This window comes from Vicugna pacos, chromosome 13 (genome assembly GCF_048564905.1).
Source record: "Vicugna pacos chromosome 13, VicPac4, whole genome shotgun sequence".
NCBI lineage: Eukaryota > Metazoa > Chordata > Mammalia > Artiodactyla > Camelidae > Vicugna > Vicugna pacos.
The window spans coordinates 29,269,396-29,290,235 of NC_132999.1; the positions used below are offsets into that span (position 1 = coordinate 29,269,396).

Here is a 20,840-nt window from a genome sequence, read left to right on the forward strand (position 1 = left end):
GAAATAAAGAAACTAGAAAATACTTTGAACAATACATCAAAATTTATGAGTGTTTCCCCCAAGAAAAAGATATTATTAAAAACCTTCCCCCAAAGAAATTAAAGTCTCAGTGGCTTCACTCGTAAGTTCTATTAAACATCTGAGGAAGAAAGAATACTAACTAGTATAATATTCCACAAACTCAAAAAACTGAATAGGGAACACTTCCCAATTCATATGTTAAGGTCAACACTATCTAGATATTAAAACCAGATAAAATATTTGTAAAGAGTAATTCCCTCATAAATATGGATATAAAGATATTTTACAAAATATTAGCAATAGGATCCTTCAAAATATAAAAATACATCATGATCAAGTAGATTTATTTCTAGAATGTAAAGTTAAATTCACAACCAATAAAATCCACATTAACAGAATAAAGAACAAAACATATGATCTTAATATATGCTGAAAAAGTATTTAACAAAATTCAACACACATTAAAGCTGCCTTTAATCACAGATAACACGATTGTAAAGAAAATCTTAAAAAAAAAAAAAACTAAAGAAAGTGGCTTTAACAAATTTGTAGGATACAAGATCAATAAACTCCCCAAAAATGCATATGAAGTTTTAAGACATTTACAGTAGTATCAAAATAGGGCTAATTTTTTTCAAATATGTAAAAAACCTTTACTCCAAAAACTACAAAACACTGCTGAATAAAATGTAAAACAAATACATAAAAGAAGAAATGCACTCACGCATTGTCTAATTTTTTAATTAATTAAAAATAAAATCTTGACCCAAAAAACGGGTGTACACAGAACAATATGGAACAAAATAGATTGGTCTGATCATTTTTTTTTTAACGAAAACCTTGTTTCAGTTCCAGTCAGCGGCAACAAAAAATGTGTTTGACACGCTGTGCTAGTACATTACTTTAAAAATCCAGCTTTTCCATCAGTTATAAACAAATTTACAAATTATTTACGCAGCTTTTAAAAGTGAGCCCAAAGAGTCTACAGGAATACAGGCTAGATTTTTACAGAGCACAAAAGCCAACACGGGGTTAGTACGTAAAGTACAATCTCAATCAGAATATTTCCTTCCCTCTGTACTAATTTTGGGTTGAGCCTTCCCTGGATTTTGAGTTCTAAGAGGGGTGGCCCTGGGGGCGTTGTAGAATATGGAATCTGACATCAGAAAAACTGACGTCAAGTTCATGAGCAAATCTACTGACTTGCACCGTTCTCAGCTTCCCTACAATCAAGTAAAATGGAAACTATCAATGCCTACAACAAAAAGAGAATACTTTAGAAATGCGATACTTGACACAGTAGGTGGCCAGACACTCTTTTGGTTTGCATTTTCCTCACTTTAGTTTAACAGGGATTCTGAGGAGGGCAACGAACATGTGGAATTTCAGTCTTTGGGGTCCCAGTTCCCTCAGCCGGGCTCAGGAGGTCTTCCTGTGAAGATCCCCGGCCAAGAGGTCACTGCCACGTCCCCAACGCAAGTAGGGGAACAGTCAAGGTTTAAGGCTTTTGGGTTCTTTATGACAAGGGGCTCCACAGTCTACTACGGGCCAGGCTTAATACCACGCCCAGCACTTACGTCTGAACTTAACACCACCCTGCAAAACAGATGCCGCCCTCAGCAAGCACAGGTGAGAACCCGAGACCTGAGGAAGGGACTCAGCCAAGGTCACGCGGGAGGCGGAACTCTACGCTCGCCGCGCCTCCCCTCAGCTGCACAAGGTCAGCGTGCTCGGCCCAGACGCTGGGACGCCCCGGGCGTAAAACTCCCCAGCACACACTTCCCCGGCGACGACAGGAGCCTGCCAGGGCCTCAGCCTCTTCAGACTTTTACCCCCGCGTCAGCCAAACGAACCGAGAGCCTCCGCACAGTCCCCAACGACGCGTAGCGCTCGCCGGGGACAGGGTGTCCCGCCGAGGCTCGCATCCCCGACCCCTCCCGGGTGCTCACCTGCACGACGCCGCAGCCCAGGACATCTTTCTGAACGTCGGGTGGGACGATGGTGCGGGGCGAAAGGCCCGGGTGCAAGAAGTAAACCATGGCGAACCCGGCCGGAGAGGCGTCGAGAAGAGAGCGGCCGTCGAGCGGGAGCCCAGATCCCGCGAGAGGTGGATTCGACCCGCGTCTGGTGGCAACAGAGCAGCGCCGGCTCGGCGGGCCCGCAAGCAGCACTCGCACCGCTCCCTCAGCGCAGCAAGGCTTTTGAAACGCCCGGCGTGGCGACGCGCCCTCCCGCGCCGCCTCGCCCCTCGCCGGCGGATGCCCGCCCGCCACAGACCCCGCCCCCAGGACGGTCCCTCCCCACCCCCACCGGGCCGACCACTACTCCACCCAAGAAGGGCCCAACCGTCCTACTCCGGCCACCTTAACGCCGCAGGGATCAACCTTACGCCTGCCCAACCACACATCCAGCTCTTACTCACCTCTCTGAGACCAGCTTCCCTCAAACCCACATCTTAATACCACGTTCAGGTCACTCCTCAAAGGCATGACCACAGACAAGCTCTATGGAGTTGGGAAACAGAATATGGTGGTCCTTCAGTGTCCCCAGGGGCATTGGTTTCAGGATTCCTCCATACCAAAATCCCCCGAAACTGAAGGACCATATAAAAAAGGGTGTAATAGATAAACAACAAGGGCCTGCTGGACAGTACAGAGTACTACATTCAATGTCTTGTAATAACCTATAATGGAAAAGAATATAACTGAATCACTTTTCTGTACACCTGAAACATTGTAAGTAAACTATAGTTCAGTTTTTAAAAACAAGTGGGAGGGTATAGCTCAGTGGTAGACTGCAGTGCTTAGCAAGTGCAAGGTCCTGGGTTCAATCCCTGGTACCTTCATTAAAAAAATAATGATAATTACGGGGGGAGGGTCAGCTGCAGAGCTCGCGCTTAGCATGCGTGAGGTTCCTCCATTAAAATAAATGAGCCCAATTACCCCAGCACCCCCACAAAAAAAAAGATTTAAAATAATAATAAATTAATAAGTAAACCTAGGAACGAGGGGACGCAACGGAGGCAGGCCGGAGCCGCTGCCGTCGCCATGACCCGCGGTAACCAGCGCGAGCTCGCCCGCCAGGAGAAGATGAAAAAGCAGAGCGACTCGGTTAAGGGAAAGCGCCGAGATGACGGGCTTTCTGCTGCCGCCCGCAAGCAGAGGGACTCGGAGATCATGCAGCAGAAGCAGAAAAAGGCAAACGAGAAGAAGGAGGAACCCAAGTAGCTTTGTGGCTTCGTGTCCAACCCTCTTGCCCTTCGCCTGTGTGCCTGGAGCCAGTCCCACCACGCTCGCGTTTCTCCTGTAGTGCTCACAGGTCCCAGCACCGATGGCATTCCCTTTGCCCTGAGTCTGCAGCGGGTCCCTTTTGTGCTTCCTTCCCCTCAGGTAGCCTCTCTTCCCCTGGGCCACTCCTGGGGGTGAGGGGGTTACCCTTTCCCAGTGTTTTTTATTCCTGTGGGGCTCACCCCAAAGTATTAAAAGTAGCTTTGTAATTCCTAAAAAAAAAAAAAAGTAAACCTAATTGCCCCCAAAATTTTTTAAATTACAAAAATAAATAAAATGGTATAGCATTTGCATATAAGAATTTGCAATTCTTCCCCTATGCTTTAAATCACCTGTAGACTTCTTATACTACCCAGTACAATGTAAATGCTATGAAAATAGTTGCTGATGCTGCAAATTCAAGTTTTCCCTTTTGAAACTTTCTGACATTTTTTTTCTGAATATTTTCCACAGAGGTTGAATCCTCTATGGAATCCAGGGATGTAGAACCCATGGATACAGAGGGCTGATTGTGTACATTTTAATACTTAAAAATATATATATATAAAATAAATACATATAAATATATATATTTAAAGACCTTGCTCCCAGTAATCTGGCAACAGCACCTTTCTTATATCTGGCCTCTCAGTTTCAACTTCTCCTGACCTCAGATGAATCAAATATCAAAACCACTTCTGACCATCTAAGTACAGAAAATGAACTGTTCAGCTTTCTTGTGACCTAAAAAGGACCAAGAAGACCCTTAAAAACTGCTCCAAGAAGGAAACCCTGAGAAAGCAGTAAGTTAATACACTTTATCTAATTTAAGAGAAAATATATCTTGGAAAAGAATAATTATTAAGAGTACGAGCCTTGGAGGTGGATTGCCTGCTCAGCCATCTACTACCTTGTGAACCTTGGATAAGTTAATTTCTCTGAAGTTCAACTTCCCCATTGGTAAAATGGGATGAGAATGCATTATCTCACAGGGTTAATGTAAGTATTAAATAAGATAATGTAAAACACATGACAATGCTTGACACTAAGTCCTTGATAAGTGGATTCAAATGTTAAAATTATTTTTCAAGTACAAATAACTGCAAAATGCTTTCCTTTCATATTTATTATTTAATCCTCATAACAAATAGATATCCCAGCCCTTAAGATTCTCCATTTTATCCATAGAGAAACTGAACACCTGAGAGGTTGAATAGACAAGTTTAATTTACCCACCTGACAAATGGATAACTTGGGAGTTAAAATCGAGTTTTCTCAGTCCAAATCTAATCAATGTTCTTCTTTTGTTTGTTTTTTCTGAGTGGACTGTTTTCATAACTTCTATCCTCAAATCTCCAACACCTTTTCCCCCAACCTTCAGCTTCCTCTTTCACTGAAAAAAGGAAAAGGATCAAAAGATCATTCCAAGCTCCCATCATCTCATGTACACACCGATCTGTGCAGGCTGTCTTTGCATTCCCTCCTTTTACTATGAACAATTTATACACTATCTAGGGCCGTCTCTGGATTTGTACAATGGATCTCATCCCTTCATGCTTATTCAAAGACATCATCTAGCAATCCTTTCTGAGTTATCATTTTTCCCCTCTTTCTAGGATCATTGCCACCAGCATATAAACAAGCTGATGCTTTTCCCATAATTAAAAACAAAACAAAACAAACCCACTTCTTTTGACCTAATTTCTCTATTCAGGTGTTACTCTCATATCTCTTCTACCCTTTATAGCAAAACTTCCCCAGAGTGTGATCTGTACTTGCCATCTCCAGTTTTGCTCTTAGCATTTTCTTTCACCCCTACTACTCCACTAGACCATTTTTGTCAACTTCCAAGTTACTAAATTCAGTTGTAACTTCTCATTCCTCATCTTATTTGTTCAGCAGCATTTTACCCAAGTGACCATTTCTTATTCCCTAAAATGCTTTCTTCATCTGGCTTCCAGGAGGCATCTTCTCCTCCTCCTCTCCCATGACTTCCTCTTTCCTCTTTCTTTCTCTTCTCCTCCTACCTCATTGGCTGCTCCTTCTCAACACCCAGAGCTCTAAATCTTTGGGTACCCCAAGACTCAGTACTTGTATACCTTTTCTCTACCCATTCTGTCTCACTTGTGGTGATTTTATCTAGTTCCACAACTTTAAAAGCAATCTATGTGCTGATATATCCCTGTTTTATATGTCTAACCTACACCTTGCTTTTGAACTTCAAAGTCATACAGCCAGCTGTCTATTCAGCATATCCACCTGGTTATCAAAATGACCTTAATGTGTCCACAAGTAAACTCCTGATGTCCTCCCCCTACCCTGCTTTTCCTGCCAGTCTTCCCTATTTCAGTATATGGCAACTGCTTCCTTTCAGTTACTTGTGACAAAAACCTTGGAAATAAATTTTAACTCCTCTATTATTCTTATATCCCATATCCTGTCAGGAAATCCCATTGACTTTGTCTTCAAAATATATTCAGAGACTGTCTATGTCTTATCTCCTCCATCTGCTACCCTGGTCCTAGCCCCTGTTCATGACCCACTTGGATTCTTACAATATCCTCCTATCTGGTTTCCCAGCTTCCACCCTTGCTCCATTAAAATCTATTCTTAAACAAGTATGTCATTCTTTTGCCCTAAACCCTCCAATACTTCCCATCTCAGGTAGAATTTTAAAATTCTTAAGGATGGTGCTCTACAGGGTTCTGCATAATTTGTTCTCTCCACGTCCTGCTCTCATCTAATCTTCTGTCACTCTCTCCTTTGCTTATTTTAATTTAGTTCAGCAGTGCTGGACTCCTCGTTATCCTCATGGATGGCTCTCTTACTTCAAGTTTTTGCTCAAAAGTTGCCTTATCAATAAGGACTTCCCTATCTAGGATATATTAAATAGCAATCTCACCACCATCACCATACCCTCCCCATACTTCTTGTACCTTTTGTTCTGCTTTCACAACACTATTTGTCATGGTATATATTTGTTTCTGTTTATTTTCTGCTCCCTTCCACCAGGGGGAAAAAAAACCCACACAAGGGCAAGGACTTTGTTATCCCCAGGTCTAAAACAGTGCCTAATTTATAGAAGGTGGTTAATAATACTTGTTGAAAAAATACATGAAATAGCTACCTGGAAAAAATGAATTGTAGCTGTAGAAGGAACTTAAATAAAGAGAAACCAGTCCTGGGGAACCAAATTAACTAAGGAAACAGTTCCCTAAGGCTAACCCAGACTCTAGCTGTCCTAATTTATCACATGTAGACAGAAAAATGAGTAAAATAAGGACAAGTGATACACATAAACCTATATGCATCCATTTAAAGTACTGTCCTTTTTTTTCTTAAAAGTTTTTAAGAAGTTTTTTATTGAAGTATAGTTAATTTACAATGTTGTGCTAGTTTCAGGTATACCGCAGTGATTCAGTTATATACACTTTTTCAGATTATTTTCCATTATAGTTTATTACAAGATATTGAATATACTGTTCAAGGTACTGCTCTTTATTCTGACATTATGTCTTCCTATTTATTGGTGTTAACTTTTTTTTTTTAATGAATTTACTGTGAACCCTGTTGAGAGGAAAAACTCCTCTACAAATTTAGGTTCAACTGGTAAGGATGGAGGGGGAATTCTGAATTAAATGACAACAGATAAACAGGAGAAAATTTTATTACACATATGGGAATACCTGATATAGAGAGTAACTCCCAGGGTAGCTACAGGTTAAGATTAACACACTGGCTTAATAAGATGGAAACAGTGGGGAGTGGTTTAGAACTTCAAAGAATGGAAGGTTCCGGTGAGTGTTATTGGTACAATTGTTTGGAAATGTCTTGGTGCCCAAGGTCAGTGGCCTGACTGAAGACCTCCCTGGAGATGGGGCTGTGGCAGCTGACTCTTAAAGCTTTGCACTAGTCAGATAAGTCATGTTTAGATGTTTTCACATTGAAGTCATTTCTGTATCAATTTGTTGATTGTTAGTTTCTTTAGCTTCATTATTTGGGGGAGGAAATTTTCTTCCCAAATTTGTAAAATCTTATGTTTTATTTAAGAAGCCACTACAATAACGAGACTGAGGGCCAAAGAGGTTGAAAGTAAACTTGGAAAGGTGTCAATGGGCTCCTTTCTCTGAGACAGGCCAAAAGGATGCATGGGAATGGACTTAATGGTTCAATTGGATTTGAGATTTTCCTTAATAGTTGTTTTTCCCATTTATAGCACAGTGATTAAAAGCATAGATTTCAAAGCCTGACAGACTTAAGTCTATGTGTGACTCTGAAAGCTAATAATTTATGACCTTGGCAAAGTTATTTAATACCACACAATTTCCTTATCCCTAAAATGTAATACTTATCTTCTTTACAAGGCTGTTACATGGCTCAACTGGGAATAAAAAAAAAAGTTAAAAAGTGTTTAGCACAGTGCTTACCTCCGTATATTTTCTGACTACATTGGAATTCTGTCAGTCATTGAAATTTAGTGACTAACTAGTGGTATTTGAAAGTATAGATCCCTTACAATAGAACTTGGCACATAGTGGTAATTTATTGACCCCCAAATCCTAAACTATAGTTGATCTGTTCCTATAGGTCTTTAATGAAAAAGAAGACTCTAAATCCACTGCTACTATCCACAAACAATAATGTGGTTTATTTCACGAACCAGTTTTCAGAGAACTTTTGATTATGAGACAGGAGTGAAGGAGGCAGAGCACAACCATTGACAGAATGACATAGCCATTGAGGATATGACAAAAAGTGGAACCAGTGAAGCCCAAGATAGCAGAAGATTCCACTTCCAGTTGACCTTGAGCCTCACTATACACTCATTGTAATACATTAACATGCTAAATGGCACACCTGAACGACCCATGACAGTTCCGATGCTGACCATAAAAGGCCAAACAGTGGGTGGTGGCTCAATTCCTGGAAATCTACTTTTGCTCTGCTTTGGCTCACTCTTGAATTCTTTCTTGCGGGAAGCCAAGGACCCTCACTTGGCGGGGCACATCCCAGAGACTTGCCCACGACCTGGGGTGTGACCACCCTCTCGTGCCCCATTTTCCTGCAACAATTATAACTTTGTCTTTATATTCAAAGACATCATTACTGAGATTGTACAAAGCAGCAAAGTTTCTACAAAGAGTAGGGATGCTGGTATCAAAATAGTGTCTAGGTTTAATCTACAAATTCCTCTACTTACTGTGTAATTCAAGGGAAGTCATTTGACCTCATTACCATTCCCCTCATCTGTAAAATGGATAACTATCTTTCCTTTCAAGATATTTGAAGGTTAAATATAGTACTTGGCTCATTAGTCATAATATTTCCAGTTTTGAAGGGCTCTATTTAAGACTGAATTGATGAGAGCAAGAATTACGTAGAAAATATGTTTGGTAACTCCTTGATCTTCATGTTTAAATATGACAATCACATTCTAGATATGTCTTTGAAAATGGTTCCTTTTATAATGTGTATTGATGTAAACTGACAGGAGAGCTGAGGATTCTTGTTGTTCTTAGCTCTTATACTTACATCACAGTCTGGGAGAGACACTCTTAAGTGACAGTCCTTGACTTAGTCATTGCATGATGTTTTTACGCAGCTTACTGAATGCAGGGGAGTAAACTATTCATGTGCAACATTTGGCCCCTGGTGCCATTTCCCCAAACCTGATCCAAAGGCTGGCTTCTGGAAGCCAAGAGCTTGGTGTGGATACTCCCACCTGATGACTTTCTCTTTCACAGGCTGAATTTTCAGACTGCATTAGAATCTTACGTTATTAAAGACAAAAATGATTAATGTGAGCACTCATGGTTTCTGCCATCCACCCCCTCTTCTCAGTTTGTGGAGTTATGCAGTTACTCAGACGAGTTCATTGGACTCTTATGATGCAGATTAAGAACGGGCAATCACAGATGGAAAGATAATCAGAAGGAAAGGAAGACATTTAAATTTAGCCAAGAAAGCCTTGGTCAATCTACATAATAAAAACTGAGAAAGAGTGGGGGAGGAGGAAGAATGAAGAAAGGCTTAATTTTTTCTTTTTGAATTTTGGCTATAGACAACACAGCTCAACAACTTTTTGGTTAAATATTGCTCAAAGGTATTTATCTTCCTTAATATGTATGGCCCATAGTACACCATGTTGGTATTGAGTGAATTCTTTGAGATACAATAAAAGGTTAAGAAAAGCTAATAATTATTATAAAAATTATAATAAAGCTACTTTTAATATCACCCTAATGCATCTAATCTCATGTTAGTGTATTAGTGAAGTATTTGTAGTGACCATTCATTAACAATTCTATAGCATCTAAACACTAATGCTGCCCCATACCATCCTCAGGGACAGTCAACCTCCACTTCTCTGACCATTTAGTGCACATTCTTTTCTGTACCATTCATTTGATGCTTAATCACACATTGCCTGAGAGCTAAGCAATCTCATGCTATTATGGAATAATAGGGGGAGAGGGGACCCAAAGGACTGTTAAATTTGGAAATACAAACTGTAGCGCAGAGTCTGCCACTGACTTGCTATATGATTTGGGCAAGGCCATTTTATCTAAGACTTAGTTTCTTTAACTATACAATGAGGTTTCTGAAACTAAAGTCAGTAAGGATTCTTCCTGGCCATGGAGTTCTCATATTACACTTTATTTTTTTGGTAATCTCCCTCACTAAAAACACTCAAACAATATACATTTTATCAGTTAACTATCTCAATAGTTGTGTGACTGAATGTTCACTCAGATGTTATGTTCTCTAGGAAGTGTTCTTGGGCTGTTTGATGGCTGCCCAGTCCGGGTTACGTGCCTCTGTAACACACACTGTGGACTGGTCTGTAATACAATGTTATATAATATTTATCTATTTAATATTTCTTCTTCTCCACAAAACTACAAGTTCCCTGAAGGATTTATGAATTATGTAAGTTCCAACATGTGAACAGTACCCAGCACAGGTATTTATGAAATGGATGAATGGAGTTCCAGTTACTGCCAAAACTCCCAGAAATTTTTGCAATAAAACCACTGGCCTTCTTCAGAAAGCAACTGTTAAAAGTGGATGACTAAGGAATATGAATCTTGCATTAGTTTTAAATTTTACAGCAAATACCTAGAATCAAAGTAGACAAGACACACAAAATTTGTAACATTTATTTAGGCAAAAAAAAAAAAATCCCCAAACAAAAATCTGTACACACAACATTAATATCTAAGTGATGTCCTGATTTAAAATACAGCATGATTCATGTACAGGACACTCCCATTCACCTGGCCACAGTGAGTACAGTGCCTTCAGTCCAGATAGAGAGCCTTTGAAATGTATACATATTACACTTTCCAATGAATTTTTCACATCCTTTGAAAGGAGTTAAACTCTTTCATCAGAATTCAAGCAAAAGATAGCTTTTTTTTCATACTTACGAGTCAGTGAGAATTTGACAGTGGGAATTCTACAAAAGGCAAGGATTTTAAAATTTTATTCTTGCAGATTATCCGAGAGTATAAATCTTGACATAATATCCTCCCATTTGTAAAGGGAAAAATGCTCTCAAGAATTTCCTGCTTTTATGAAAGTATGTCCCAGCTTTCATTAGCTAAGTAGCTTCTTGCTTCTAAGCTGATTAAAATAAGCTTAAAAGAACACAAATTTGAACAATTTTCCAAAAAATAAGTTCAAATTTAAGCACATATTAATGAACTAGATTTATAATTTCCCGTAAGATAATTCTGATAAATTTAGATTTTCTAAATACTCTTAATAGCCATTCTGTCTAGCTATAAAATTAGGTTGTGCTGTCGTAAAGAGCTTTGCTTTGTTCAGAGAAATGAGAAATAGCACTGATTTTTCCATAATTTACCAGAAAAAAAAATTGGAGGAGAGAAACAGGCAGAGAAAGCTCTTTCTTAGGCTACCCATCAGTTAACATAGAGTGTCTTAGGTTAAGATCTGGAAACCAAAGAATGCATAATAGGAGTGTACATGTCATGCAAAATCTATGAAATACTAAAAAATATAAAGCTATTACTCATTTAAAGCACACTCAACAAAATTTCCTATCATACTGCTATTCTGAACACTGAATGAAGGCTGGATTTGCATTATTACTTAAATAAACAGTTTATGAGTTAACACAAAAAATGAAAAATGTGTCTATACAAAGCAAATGGTAAAGATTAAACATCTAATATCCACACAATCATTTAAAACAGCTACAATGGATTTGAGAGGGAAACCAAAGTCTGCAAACCTCCCTTTAAGTGTCTCAGAGTAGTAGAACACTACTCTGAAGCCCTAGCCATAAAGAGTCCCCAAATAAGTAACACACAGATAAAACTGCCCACATCGGCTGACAGTAAAATACTGCCTTCAACTTACACCTTCAGTTTAATAATACTGTTTATCCCAAGATAAAAGTTGCACAATAACCAAATAATGTAAACATACCATTAGAGGGCAGGAGAGGGGGTGGATTTCAACATATACAAAACTGAGCTTATCTTACTGGCTACTCATGACCTCTTTTCAACCTTTGGTACTGCTGCACATTTTTCTAGGAGAAAAGGAGAGTGTCAGGCATTCTAAAGCCCTAAGCCAAATCCATGGTTCATTATCTGATTCTACCCTAATTTAGTACATAATGAAACATAATATGTTTTCCTTAAAATCTGCTCTAAAGGCCTAGAAGATGGCCCAGTGCTATCTTGAGCATGGCTTAATTAAAAATACAGCCAAATGAAAATGACAAGAAAAAAGGCCAATCCAAAAGGGCCCATTAGCAAGAGCAACTTCCTAGACTGGATGTACAGGACTGATGTTTTGAACACGAATCTCTGTAAATTAGCAAATAATCTGCTAGTATAAGTAACTCCCAAATATTGCATGGAGCATTATTTATAGTTAAAATTATTTGTTGCTTACCTGAAATTCAAATGTAACTGGATTTCCTGTATTTTTATTTACTAAATTATGAAATTGAAAAAAACAAAAAGAAACTACCAGGGAAAAACTCATCTGATTGTATTTTCCAATCTCAGTATTTCTATTTTTGAAGATATGTATTTTTCTATTAGGTTTTGTAAGGATTACTTACAAATTAAAGAATGATTTAAGTTTTCAAAGTTAAAAAAATAAAAATAAAACATGAAACTTTGATTCTTTGGAAGTTTGCAGACAAAAGATATCATGAAATTAAATTCCCATAGTAGAATTATAGGATTCACCTCCACCTTAGGTAATTCACTTAAGTTGACTAGTGCCACTAAACCACATTTCTGTGCAGGGGTAAGGTGAAGCAATGTTTAAGATCAATTCCTGGATCTGTAGGTCTAATATGATTTTAAAAATTCTCAACTAAGATCAATAGCCACTGAGTCATTGGCCAGAGAGTAAACGAACTCCTTATTACTACTTGATTAATGTTTCTTTTCAAATGCAAAAATTAAAATGATTTTTTAGAGTATAAAGACCACAGCAAAATTTACTTGGTGGAAAGAATGAGATGCCTTAATTACTTTCGCTTTAATTTCAGACTGTTCTTGTTTTATTCAATGATACCAACATGTATCATTAGTCTAAAAAGTCTAATTCCATTTCCTTTAGTAGATCTAAACCTTGCTGTTGCTTGTGGACTAATGTAGTGATAATTTACAATATCTTTGTGCAATAATGATTTGAGCAATGAGTGGTTCAACCCTAAACTGTGCTTGAAGCAACACCTCTAAGCCACTGAAGAGGTAGCCCTTGGAGGCATCAAGTACTGTTACATTCTATTGTACAAATGCAAATGGGAGGCTTATGAGATTCTACCTATAGAGACAGGCCAGTTATGCCTCATAATTTATATATATATATATATATGCCAGATGCAAGACCTTATAGACAATTCTGTGCCATAATTAGATATACAATTTTAAGAGCCATCTCAACCACAAAGGCACTACATTTTTTTAACATATTTGGGAAGTGACCAGTTATTTTGCCTTTAAGACTCAGAAGTATCTAGCCATAACCAGTGCTCAAAGCAGTAAATTTAAATTTAATTATATTTGAGTCTTCATCTATCAGCAAGTTATTCTGAGTAAGGAAGGATTTGTTTTCTGTACATTTTTAGCCATTTCTGAAAACAATTTATAAAGACAAAAATCTAGGATTAGCCTAAAAGGAACGTGTCTTGAATAGGATACAACAGAAACTTGAAGCCAAATTCTCAAATAGGCTTTCCCTTAACTATACAAGCTAGGAGACATGGAAATGGTCAATATACCTAGCAACTTCCAAGTTATTTACTGTAGGCCATCCTATTTTCTACATTTTGCCTTAGACTTTTAAAAACCCAGAAAAAAAGCAGAAAATTTTAAAAGAATTTTCCATTTCCTCTGAAATAGACATCTCTGAAAATTCATCTTACATCTATAAAAATTCCTTAAATCAAGCCAGAATTAACCCACAATTTAATATGGTTTTTAATGGTTCAAAATACCTGTTTTGTTTTAGTTTTAAGTTTTCATTCCTGCAAAGGAGTACCAAATAGTTGGAGTACAATTGTGATAGTGGTATGAAATATGAATGTTGAAAATGTTATCAGCATACTTTAATAAGCCAGCTCTTTTCTAAATAAAAATGTTTCTAAGTAATAACCACAATTTAAACATAACATTTAAAATCTCTACTGAACACATTTCGGCCATCCACCAAAAAAACAGTCATTTAAGACTGCAGATTAACTTTATTCACAAACTAAAATTTAAAATGGATAGTAAGTTTCTTGGTGACTTGCTGCCTCCTAACTGGCATTACTGATATAATGATAACTAATTCTTTACTACACTGTAACAGCAATCTTAAAGGAAAGGCAACTGTCTAAAAAATTACCCATCAAAAAATATTTCCTTTTATGTACTACAACTAGCATCATTACATTTAACAATAGTCTAATTCTTTTTGTTCATTTTTGGCAGTGAAAGGTGGAAATCTTTCCCCAACAAGAAAACATTAAGTCATATGTATTTTGAAATAAAAGAAAATTAACTTCTTGTGGCAAAATTTACTTTTGTTACTTGTATTTTAAGTGAGCAGATAACACCATGTGTAGTCTCTATTCCACTGAACAAAATGACTTTGATGTAACAGAGGGAAAAGAATGGTCAAGAGATGATTTTTGTAAAATTCACATTTTCACAGTATGACATATAGAGATTCAAAGAGTTAAATCTCTAACACAGAAAGCTGTAATATTTTACACTTGGTGCTTGGGGAAATATTTCTAAAGAGTAACCAGCAGTCTGTGTAGGAAGCATCAGCCCATACTTCCATGAATAAATATGAAGAAAAAGCAACTGTTCAATGCCTCAAGAGAGGTGGGGTCTAGGAGGTTAGCCTGTCCCAGTTTAAAAACTATACCACAAGAGCAGACCTTTTCCCAGTTCCTAAACACTATTCTCCGTTAATATTTTTCCTTTTTAATATATTTTCTGCCAGCCATCTGGGCACTAGTCAGTGAGTAGCTTTCACAAGGAGGACTCAGATTTCCATTCTTTCACACTAAGAAGGACATCTTATAAAAGATACACAGACAAAGAATAAAGGCGTTTTATACAGAAGCAGTATAAAATTTACAACTGAAGCAGTGCCAGAAATCAGGTTAACAGCTTATCTGAAGCTGCAGATTGATCAGAAGGGACTTTAAGATCAGAAAAGTCTGGCCTAAGGGTTCGTGCAAACTTCATCATAAAACTGTAGAATTTTAAGCACAGGTAAGTTCAAACACTGAAAGTTGTGGAAATTTTCCTAAAAGGCAATGATGAAGGAAGAGATCCTTCTTGCCTTGTAAGTTAAAAATCACAAGACAAATTAGAGACTGTTCACATGGGCAGTACTGTACATCATCAATCTCAAACTGATCTTATGACTCTTATCATAGAGACCCCTAAAACATCACAGAGGGTAAGCTATTCCAAAGTGAACCTATCACAAAGAGGATTTCTGTGATTCATTTATGCAATTACCTATGGCTATCAATTTAGTCTGGCCTGGGGCTGCTTTTTGCAGGGAGGTGGTCTCCCATGGCGTACAATGTGTTTTTCTAAGCTGTCCAGAATGGCCACAGCAATCTGCTGGACATGGGGATCAGTCTGTTCATGTTCTTTGATGTTGTACAAATGCTGCAATCCTCCTTCCTCTATAAGCATGTTGCAATACCTTGAGGCTGGAAAAAAATAGGACAAAGAGCTTTTCTTAAAATACTTAAAAATTATTCCACAAAAAGTTATTTTTTCACTGAAATTTGTTGTTATAGCCCAGTAACATAAGCTAGACCTTGATAAATATCTGTGATGTTATAGCTACAGTACAAGGCCCCATACAGAGAAAGTATACATACCATATATATATGTCTATAATATACAATGTATATATATAATCATAACCATAAGACACAGAAAATCTAGAAAAGAAAATTTCTTTGACCCCAAATCATCCCAGGTAAAATAGGTAGTTACATTTCAGATGTTTTAAAAACAATTTAAGGTTACTCATGTTGTATGGGCGATTTTCTTTTTTTTTTTTTTTTTTGATAGCTGCTTTGAATTTATTTTCTATTTGGTGCAAGGCACAGGGTTATGAGGTGTCAGGAAGGCTATCATGTGGCTTGGGTGGTAGAGTGGGGTTCTCTCAACTTTCTTTATGGTGTTTTGCTATTTTGATATTAAAGAACCCAACTGCTTCCACTGGCTGTAGCCTGCTTAGTCTCGGGGAGGGAAGGGAAGGGGAGGCGGAGGGGGGAGTTCTTATGAGCCTAGCGATCTGGAAGGAAGCCTGGCAGCTGGTGGCAGCTACTCAGGACCGGGACCTGGAGTTGGTTTTGGCAGGCTGGCTGCCAGGCTGCTGCTTCCCCATGGCTTCCTGAGCCAGTTCACAGGTGATTGCGACAGTGGAGGTCTCAGGCGATTCCGGGTGCTCTGGGGACTCCAACACTGTGGCCATGAATGGGAGAGTGGAATTCCCAAAAAAGCTAGCCCACCAGTGTCCGGAGTCGGCCTTTGGGAGACCCAACGGTGGGGGATGGCTTCCCCAGGGTACTCTACACTTCCACAGGGGCTGTTACTGGAAAGTGGAACCCAGGTGGAGCGGGTAGTAGTCATGGGTGGCCATGAGAGAGCCGCTGGACGTGATGGCTGCCAGGCTCTTGCTTGTGGGCTAGTGGAAACCTCGGCGGTGACCCCTCGCCGGCCTCAGCAGATGATTATGGGTGGCGGGGATGCAGGTGCTAGGCCAAGGAGCCCTTTTGCAGAGGAGACCGTGGGCGGCAGCTCCACTACCCAGACGCATGGGGATCTTCATTATTTTAAAATATTTTCTTTGCCTTTTGTTTTTTTGTACACGTGACTTTTAAAGTTGTTTTCATTTTGGTCATATTTATTTAAGAATAATTTACGCACAATAAAATATACTCACTTTAATCTACAGTTTTATGAGTTTTGCCAAATGTATACACTTGTGTAACCACCAACACAATCAGGATATAGAATATTTTCACCAACTAAAGTTTCTTTGTACACCTTTGCAGTCAGTCTTCCCTGCAGCCCTCATCCCAGGCAATTACTGTTCTAATTTCTGTGATAAAGACTACTTTTGTCTAGAAATTCATATAAATGGACAGTATGTATAATTTTGTGTCTACTTTTGTTCAGCATATTTTTGAGATATATCCATATTGTTACATTTGTAGTTTTTTAAAGATATATTTTTATTGAAGTATAGTCAGTTTACAATGTTATATCCATTTCTGATGTGCAGCACTTCAGTCATATAGGAACATACACATTCATTTTCATATTCTTTTTCACCATAAGTTACTACAAGATACTGAATATGGTTCCCTGTGCTATACAGTATAAACTTGTTGTTTATCTTGCAGTAGTTTGATTTTTGTTTTAAGCTGAGAAGTATTCCATTGCATTGACATTTTAAAGACTGAAGTACAGCTGACATAATGTTACAAGTGTAAAATACAGTGATTCACAATTTTTAAAGATTATACTACTTATAGTTATTACAAAATACTGGCTATATTCCTCGTGTTGTACAAGTTTTTTGTGAACTTTTCATTTCACTGATCTTGAGGCAATGGCTAAAATGCTGGGCAAATGCTAAATGCATGCTTAACTTTATAAGAAATCACCAAACTGTTTTCTAAAATGGTTATATAATTTTTCAATTCCATCAGCAATGAATAAGAAAATTATTTCATGTCCTCACCAACACTTGTCATTGTCCATCTTTTTGATTATAGGCGGCCTTCCTAATAGGTGTAAAGTGGTACCTCATTGTGGTTTTAATTTATATTTTTCTAGTGATTAATGATGTTGAGCTTCTTTTAATGTGCTTATTTGGCTGTATATTTTCTTTGATGAATTGTCTATTCACACTCAGTAAGAGCTCTTTATTCTGAAAACAAATCCCTCAACTGATACATAATTTGCAAATATTTTCAACCACTCTGTGAGTTGTCTTTTCAACTTTCTTGATGGTATCCTTTAAAGCACAAAAGTTTTAAAATTTATTAAATCCAATTAAGCTAGTTTTTCTTTTGTCACTTTTACTTCTAGTGTCCTATGTAAGAAACTATTGCTTAATCCAAGGTTATGAAGATTTATACCCCTTTTCTTCTAAACATTTCATATGCTTATGTATATGTAAATGTAGCCCTTAGGCCTATCACCCACTTTGAGTTAATTTTTACATATGGTATGAAGTAAGGATTCACGTTCCTTACATGTACCTACTCAGTTTTCCCAGCACCATTTGTTGAAAGACCTGTTCTTTCCCAACCGAATTATCTTAGCACCTTGTCAAAAATCAATTAACCATAGATAAATGGGTTTATTTTTGGACTCTCAATTCTATGCATTGATCTATATATCTATCCTAACGATGTTGAACATCTTTTCATGTGCTTATGTGCCATCTGTAAAACTTCTTCGGTGAAGCGTCTGTTCAACTCTTTTGCCCATTTTCTTTACTTCTATTGTTTTCTTATTATTAAGTTTTGAGAGTTCTTTACATAATTTGGATATAAGCGCTTTATCATACATGTGATTTGCAAACATTGTGACCTGGTATATGTATTGGCTTTTCATTCTCTTGACAATGTCTTTCAAAGAGCAGAAGTCCTTAAGTTTGATTTAGCAGCTTTTTCTTTTGTAGATCATTCTTTTGTGCATGTTTAAGAAATCTGCCTAATGCAAGGCCACAGAGATTTTCTCCCATTTTTTTTTCTAGAATTTAATAGGTTCTGGTTTCATATTTAGGCCTACAGTCAATTAAGAGTCAATTTTTATATATAGTACAAGGTATCAATCAAAGTTTTTTTTTTCAGATACAGATTTAGTTGTTGCAGTACCATTTATTGAAAAGACTACCATTTGTCTATTGAATTGCTTTGAACTTCTGTCAAAAACTAACCATACAGGTCTGTATAGGTCTGTTTCTGGTCCTTTGAACTATCTTTGTCTATATTTATGCCTGGACTTGCAATTGGAGGCTGAAGTGAGGGCAGTCTGATGGGACTGAGCCCTTAACCTGTGGAATTTGTCACTATCCTTAAGTAAATAGTGTTAGAATTGAATTAAATTTGTAGGACACCCAGTCAGTGTTCACTGGGAAATGGACAACTGTTTAGTGGGACATGGAAAAAAACACATTATCAGAATTGGTGTCAGAAGTGGGATTTGTTAGACTGGCACTGGCTCATGGAAACATGTGGTTTGGGAAGAGAAAGGATGAAAAGGTGAGAGATAAGGAATCTTCGACTCCTGGGTGGCTACTCCATGATATGGTATAGCAGCTGTGCTGCAATCAGTTACTAAAGGTAAAAGTTACCAATGGAATTTAGGGATGGCTCCAAACCTGACCAGCAATTGCTTTATCTAATCAAAACACAGACTGACAAAGGCCAGAGTTCCTTGGCTTGACCACTTACTTAATGGGGACTCAGAGCCTTTTGCAGAAGAGTGGGTAAATTAATCAGGAGGTGAAGTTACCAAAACCCACTGGTGAAGCCCTCGTATGAGCTACCATTACACGGAGAAAAAATTAAAATGTAAGGGTTGATAGGATTATGGAAGTTGGAATGTTTAACAAGCTTTATGTAAAATGTCATGTCCCCTTTACCTTAATGTTTTATGGAAGTGAGTATTATGCTGGTTGGGGAACACTTCTACCTAGTATTATAAAACCAAAATCTGTGGATGAAGTCCTAATGGGCTGGAGAATATCTCCCCTACCTAACATCATAAAAGAGAAAGCATGTAAATCCACCTTTCAAGCAATGGCCAACTGGCCTGGCCGTATGGTTGGATACAAGGGCAATGGAAACCTGGCCATTAAAGGGGCATGGCCCTATGGAAATCACTATGGGAATCTGAGGGGTGCAGTAAAGATGGACGTATCTGTGCCCATCAGAAGAACTCTCCATGTTCAGAAGATAACTGGAATCGATAAACAGATATCCCTATGTACTCACTTGAGGTGGCCACCTGGGTCCATGGAACGAGTGGATATGGAGGTACTACAGCAATGCAGAGATGGACTGAATCTAGATATATTTGTCTTGCATTCTCTGAGGCACAAATTGCCAGAGAGCCAAGGAAAACTTTCTCCTTCCCTTGTGTCCAACAATGGGCAGAGAGATGTCCTCCTTGGTAATAATTTGATGGAGAATTGTAATGGGCAATTAAAACACTGGTTGTCTAAAATGACAGGGGGGAGGGAATGGGGAGATATAGCCCTGAAGGGCTAGTCACATGCCTTCATGAGTGTATGGTTACACTCAATGTGGAGCTAAAAGAATGTGTCCTCCAGATATTCTCCTGTTATTCTGGGGGAGCTGGGGACAAGGGAGTGGCAAAGGATGCTGGTATGGCTAGGTAATTCTTGTTAAGGGAGGATACTCATATAATGACTATACTTTCTTCTTCTTTCCTCTATGACAACATTTTTTAATATAATAATTCACTGTTTAAAAATCTATTTATTTATTTATATATTTTTAAAAGTTTTTTGGGGGAAGTAATTAGGTTTTTATTTATTTATTTTTAATGGACTGGGGATTGAACCCAGGAACTAATGCATGCTAGGAACACACTCTACCACCAAGCTATACCTTCCCACCTCATTTTTTTTTTAACTCTCCTACCTGGTACAGTGGTCCCAGAACTAGGGCTGCAACTACAAATACTGGAAGTAGGGATGATTCCTAAGCAAGAAACTGTAACTGTTTTTAAATCTTCTTGTCAGAATTCCCAAGGGCCTAATGAGATGGGTTATGCCTTCATTTCATCTGGCAAAATTGGGATTAACAGTGAATACAACTATATTGCCTGGTGGTAAAAACAGCCCACTAGTTCTGCACCTACGTAACCTTACTCTATCTGAATGAGAGTGGACTGAGGGGGAGACACTTGCTAGGCTAGTACTGCTGCCTGCAATCTAGACCAATACAGTGGCCAAAATTAATGTCCCTTCCAAAGGTGGAAAAGTTTGGGT

At 38.2% G+C, this 20,840-nt stretch overlaps 2 protein-coding genes and 1 pseudogene across 7 annotated transcripts in view; all 3 read right to left on the minus strand.

The window, feature by feature from the left end:
* Positions 1 to 2,487, minus strand: part of ZYG11A (zyg-11 family member A, cell cycle regulator) — a 56,870-nt gene extending 54,383 nt beyond the window's left edge. For 3 of the 6 annotated variants that reach the window (XM_072974455.1, XM_072974451.1, XM_072974452.1), the window contains exon 1: positions 1,971 to 2,233. In XM_072974455.1, the coding sequence (XP_072830556.1) occupies positions 1,971 to 2,060 (90 nt within the window). In that variant the 5' untranslated portion in view covers positions 2,061 to 2,233. Of the gene's footprint in view, positions 1 to 1,970; positions 2,234 to 2,443 lie in introns of those variants that run through there. The other 3 variants (XM_031684267.2, XM_072974453.1, XM_072974454.1) reach the window with 3 other exon arrangements.
* A 7,944-nt stretch (positions 2,488 to 10,431) lies between these two features.
* Positions 10,432 to 20,840, minus strand: part of ZYG11B (zyg-11 family member B, cell cycle regulator) — a 72,589-nt gene continuing 62,180 nt past the window's right edge. The window contains exon 14 of the mRNA XM_006200496.4: positions 10,432 to 15,501. Within this exon, the coding sequence (XP_006200558.3) occupies positions 15,311 to 15,501 (191 nt within the window). The 3' untranslated portion in view covers positions 10,432 to 15,310. The remainder of the gene's footprint in view (positions 15,502 to 20,840) is intronic.
* Positions 16,125 to 19,373, minus strand: LOC140700840 (pancreatic progenitor cell differentiation and proliferation factor pseudogene; annotated as a pseudogene).